General features: G+C 37.3%; 1 protein-coding gene across 1 annotated transcript; it reads left to right on the forward strand.

Annotated features, from left to right (window-relative positions):
- The first annotated feature begins 3,867 nt into the window (after positions 1–3,867).
- Positions 3,868–5,707, forward strand: LOC120339463 (uncharacterized). Its single transcript, XM_039407593.2, has 2 exons — positions 3,868–4,443; positions 5,015–5,707. Exons 1-2 carry the CDS (start codon positions 3,965–3,967, stop codon positions 5,244–5,246), a joined length of 711 nt encoding a protein of 236 aa, XP_039263527.2. The 5' UTR covers positions 3,868–3,964; the 3' UTR covers positions 5,247–5,707.
- The last annotated feature ends 300 nt before the right edge of the window (positions 5,708–6,007 follow it).

Genomic DNA, 6,007 nt, shown 5'->3' on the forward strand with positions numbered 1-6,007 from the left:
CATAACGAAATTCGTTGCGGGCCACAAACGTCTGTAACAAACGCGGCGGTGTGGCGTTAGAAATACGAATATCCGGTAACATGGGGCGTGGACATGACATTCGCACATAACGCACATGTGGATTTCTGACGGCCACACGAGAATCTGCACAGAGTTTTCACTAACAAACAAAGACGTCAAAATTGAGTCTTATGTTTGAGTCATGGTGTTTTTTATTTAATTATTTTCAGTGGCTATGATATTTGAGCGTAAATATCAAATTTTAGGGGGCCGTTTCGTGAAATTTGAAACTTCAATACAAGTAGGCCTATTTAAGAAACATTACAAAGACTTCTGGACAAATATATATACTAATTTGATTGGGAAAATTGCCATTTTGATCAATTTTATCAAAATTATTGACGGATACGCAGTGACGATATTTCCAAATTGTTATTCAACGCAAACATAAAATACACAAAAATACAAACATAAAAGAACAACGTGTCCCAGAGCCAGGAGCAAAGATATTGTTGACTTTTTATTTTACGTCGGCGATAAAGATGATCAAAGCCTACAATCAGAGTGAAACTAATTTGGAAATTTAGGTTCCAAAGTCATTCCTATAATTACGCTCAACTTTCGTCGCCAATGATCGCACAATCAAGCTCGTCGAACAAAACGCACAGTTCTGCGGGAAATAAAAAAATCTTAACGTCGATGTCCATCAGGGCGCAAGACTTGATACATACATAACAATAAGAATCGGCATCCGGATGTAGATAGATGGATAAAATAATCACACCAAAACCACGAAACAAGCTTTCGCCAAGTAACATAGTAAAAAATCAGAAAGTCTGCTTACGAAATTTATAGGGCGGGCCGCAAAAAACAGTCCGGCGGGCCGCGGGTTGGGCACCCTTGCCGTAGGGTGATTCACGTAAAAGCTGGTCATATCATATGGCCCATATGGTTAAGCCGTCTTATCGACTTTCCTCCCGCCCGGAATAAATATGTAAATCCAACCTTCTCGGCTCGGCAGTGTGGCGTTAGGCGTTGAACAATAGGAATACGCTCGCCATGGCACCCCTTATTGCCATGCGCGGATTCGCAGGTTAGGATCCCGTGGGAATAAATATGCGCGCAGAGGATTGCTGAATTCCTTGACGCCGCTGATCGGTTACGATTTCCCCCGCCAACAAGTCCATGCATCTGAAACATGTAGCCCAACTGATTAACCAATCCCATACCCGACATGGACTTATAACTGGATGAAAGATCGTATTTGGCCATATCATTAAGTCGTGTCTCTCAAAAGAAAACTTGTTTGTGCCATCACAACAGTGGGATTTATTGAGCGGTATTTTGTTATTAAATACGCATTCTTTTGAACAAAAGGGCGGCTCATTGTATTTCGAGTTGCGCATGTTCTAATTACGACGTTACCTCTTCATAAAAACATGCGTCGGTGCCATGCGCAAGCCAGGTCCAAATTTTCTTCTTGTTTGAAACACGGCGACATATTGTAGACCATGAGTATTTTGCAGATGCGGTTAAGCGTTTATTCATGTATTATTAACGAGAAGCCTGGGCTTCAAAACCTGCATGTCACTGCGCCGTGGCACCCAGAATCTTTATACAAGTGTTGTGGGTGATTAATTCAACCGCTTAGATTGGATACTGGTTTACGGAATCGATATACATGGTCTGGTTGTTGGAAACCACACGGTTACTACAACAAATCAAACAAATAATTAGGCACGTGATCGAGCCCACATCCCTTTACACAGTTGACCTTATCGGTATTCAATTACACGAATCAAATCCTTAACGATGAGAAGCAATCGATTTTGCGGTATTGCTATCGGGTGACTATTATAATTTATTTTCATTTGAAAAACCAAATCCTTCTTGCAAAAAAAAACAAAAAACCGTTACAATCGATTTTCCTTTACAATTAACACTTGCAATTTTCCTCTTCTTTGTATTCGTAAATAAAGAGTTTGGGAACCGCTGGACTACATTACCGATTCTCAACCAGTGGGCCATGGCCAACTGCTTGACCGCAGAAATGTTTTCAGGTGGGCCACAAATATATTAAAAATTATTATGTGAAAATTTTTTCATTTACAAATGTAGTAAACTATGTAAAGTAAGCTTTCGAATTTTTCGATTCTACACTTCGTAAAAATTTTATTAACTGTGAAAAAGTTATTGCTGTGAAAAGTTGTAAATTGACTCAGCATATAAAAAAGAAACTCATTTTTCAGCGAAATCGAGTTTTATTTCATGTATTATGTGTATGACAAAGGTCGTTTTATTGATAATAAAAAAAATCTATCAAAATTGATAGACTTCTTGATAAATTAGTGAAATTATTGTACTAGAAATGAATGATAATGTTGTTTTTGCTACTAAATGGTGAAGTGGAAGTGCCCATTCTTGTAAAAATAATTTTTTGTTTTTTTTCTATTGCATGAGAAAGTTAATGGGTCACAGAATTTTTTGTGCAACGAAAATGGGCCACGAAAGAAAAAGGCTGAGAACCATTGGACTACACCGTCGGCAAACTCAACTTTGTAGTAATACAAAGAGGGAAAAATGGAGACTTGAGTTTGAAGCTTGGGTTTATCGTTGGTCTCAGTTTTGATCCCGTACCATGTCTAATGACTTATTTAATAATTAGTGGACCAAAATTGAAACTCTGGATGGAAACCTGTGACTGTTATCATTCCTTGGACATACTTAGTTTCGAAATACAACATGACCTCTCTAAATCTCAAATTGCTGGTAATAACTTTTATTTATAATTGCCGACTCGTTCATCTATTTATTATATTTTATCTAGTTACCTCCAATTTTTGATAGTATTTCCCCCTGATAGCATATATATATATATAGACAGAATACACAAGCGTCCTACAAAACCTTTATAGATATTCCATACCGACCCATACAAAACGATGATCAATCAGTTACGAGTAAAATTAATTTCTTTAGTCAACTTATAATATTATAGTATTAACTCTTTGTATTAACTTTTTGTGATAATGAAACTATCTCTCAACTAAAAATGTTAGCGGTTGACCAAGACCAACGATTTTAAATTCCACATAAACACGAAAAGCAATAATAATTCAGCTGAACGTCCACTTCATCGAGAATGATGTTTGATGTAAGAATAACGTCGTCGTCGCTTCGTAAATTTGCAATACGCAATTTCAGAATAAGCAATTGGTAACAACGTTTTATCATATAAACACAATGGAAATATGCTATATATATGAAACAAATCTACAACATGGACGAAGGTACCGTCAAAATGTTTTGTTGAGTACAAACTCGCTAAAAGGGATTAACACGAAAACGCGTATTTTCTCCAAAAGCAGCAGATTTTGTGTAAAGCAACGCCATGGAGTCTTTAGAAAAACTAAGAATAACGAGTAATTACAGTGTATATAGCCTACATCACGCACAGTGGTTGGCGAACCCCCTGAATTCCACCACTAAACCAGCCACATTCCAAAGCTTGACTAGATACAGCTTCGCTATACCCTGCATGCACATAATTCAATGCAAACGACATTTCGATTAAAGTTGACTTTACAGAAAATCCTTATTTAATTTTAATTATGATTCATTTTTTTGAACTCGGGTTCCTGCAAAACACCTCATCAACAATATTGTTCTTGCTTGTTTATTGGTTCGAGTACCTAATTTTCGTAGTCCCTAATTCGATTGCTTGAAGTGAATTTTGATAATGATATTTCAATGCGGTATATATCGGTATCTGATACGCCGATCTACTTGCCCGGAGGGTTTTACAGAGCTTTTATTATTTCTACCTATATTTCATTATTGAATTCGCGAAAATATCAAGCCTTTAACTTCGTCGCGTTAAATCTAGCTGCATAAGATCTTTTAGCAAGAGTGAGTGAGGTTAAATCCCATAATACCTAAGTTCGCAAATCAAAAGCTTTAAATAATGAAAATATTTTACAAATTGTTATTTGCCGCTTTAATCATGTTATTTGAAAATAGATCGGGAGTGGCGCAGAAAGCAACAACCATTAAGAATGTACGGACAACACCAAGAAAATTGCATTCACAAATCAGAAACCAGTGTAAAACATTCAAAACTTTTAGAATGAAACAACTTTGTAGAACAATTGCGTCAGATCCTAACGTTGTCGGAATGGGTTCACAGGTACGAGCTTTTGCTAAAAACGCAGATGAGCAGAAATTCTCAGAAAGCAAAATTCGAAAGAGAGCATCAGGTGCAAGAAGTTTAAATTCAAATTGGACCGGATTCACTGTTTCGCCTATTCCATCTCGGTCATTGCCTGAAACCGGATTCCAGTGCAAAAAATCTTGCCCAAGCCACGAAACAATTGCATCCGGACGTACACCTGCATCAAGAAGCACTTCACCTTGGCAAGCCTGCTCTCACTACGATCCGTTGAGGTAAGCAGTAGACGTTGTTTAAGTCTCTAGTCCGTCCACGCAATCGGGTGCGCTCGTATTTTATTCTGGAACCTTATTATTTTTATTAAATGACACAAAAGCGAAGTGCCGTATTTTCTTACGTATCGTTGAAGCGTAAGTAAGCTACTTAGGTGAGCGCAGAAAATACTATTTGTGTTTAGGGTCTGACACTACCATCAAAATAGAGCTTACTTAGCTTATCAATGGAGATATGTGGATCGAGGACGTTTGCCTCCCTCGCTTTTGCACCAACTCAAAATCTGAGCTCAAGGTGCGAAGGTGCTGTTTTGAAAATTTAATGATAAATTAAATGAAGGTTTGAAGACTTTTGTAGCCTCCGATCCGAAAGTTGTAGGCTACCTCATCGATATTCAGAATATGATACCGATATTTTTACGGGCCTTGTTTTTACTGTTTGTGTAGGATTGTATCGTTCTGGATGGCGAATAAATATTTTTAATACAATTTAAAGGATCAAAATAAATGCGAAAAGAGACTTCCTATTCGATATCATTTCTCCCTTTTTCCCCAAAATTTATTTATTTTCCAGATTTCCACAGTGGCTTAAACTTGGATTCTGCTCTTGCAAAGGATGTATCAACCCCACAACCAAGAAAGAAGATACGTCTTTTGTGTCCGTACCAATTACTATTGACATTACAGTACTAAGACGTGATCCAAATTTATCGTTTAGTGAATGTATTATTCCCAGAAAAGGTTGTGTAAAAACAATACAAAAAGTTATTATAGGCTGCACGTGTACTTTGCCAACGACATTATAAATAATGCATTAATGTCACATATGTCATTCATAGGATGATTTATTTTTTATTCTGATTGTATATCTTATCACCATATATTATATACACATATATATAAATCGAAATGCGGTTTCTTGTATTATTATTGTGACGACCCTTGTTTTGCCTGTTAAATATCGTCATGTGATATCGTTTCAATATTTGGTATTCTATCAGTGAGGACACTGGGGGGCGCTATGACACTGTCGGCCTTCTTTTGTTTTGTGGCATGGTCTGCACCGTGGGTTGACGAGGGGCAGTCGTCTGAGTGTTTCGGTTGGATTGGTGGTTGTTTTGTGTCTGTGTGGGTGCCTCTGGTCTTCGGGGATGTTTGTCTGTGGTTGTGTGACTGTTGCAGTCAATACAAAAACAAAAATCTGTGCAATTTAAGTTGATTTTGGCACACTTGCATAAATTATTTTGACTATTCTTCTCACACTTGCAGTTTGCCAACTCAAGAACTGATTTGAGGGCCACATGCTTCTTCAGTGAATTATTGTTGGGTGTAAGAGTATAATCCTTATGTTTGCCAGTGTTAAATAGACGTGCCCTGGTATCATTTACATTCTTCATATCCTCTTCATACAGTGAACAAACAAATTCCTCAGCTTTATTTATTAATGCCTCGTTAACCTCAAAAGATCTTTATAGTTGAGAAAAAAATGAATTGAAAACCTCGATGAAGTCTCCAACATGAGTTTGATGGGCAGTTCCAATTGCAGAAAAGTGCTAGAGTATTTCAA

This window comes from Styela clava, chromosome 9 (genome assembly GCF_964204865.1).
Source record: "Styela clava chromosome 9, kaStyClav1.hap1.2, whole genome shotgun sequence".
Lineage (NCBI taxonomy): Eukaryota > Metazoa > Chordata > Ascidiacea > Stolidobranchia > Styelidae > Styela > Styela clava.

Coding starts and splice junctions, on each gene's coding strand:
- LOC120339463 (XM_039407593.2), top strand. CDS start 3,965: ATGAAAATATTTTACAAATTGTTATTTGCCGCTTTAATCATGTTATTT. Junction 4,444..5,014: donor TCTCACTACGATCCGTTGAG/GTAAGCAGTAGA, acceptor TTTATTTTCCAG/ATTTCCACAGTGGCTTAAAC.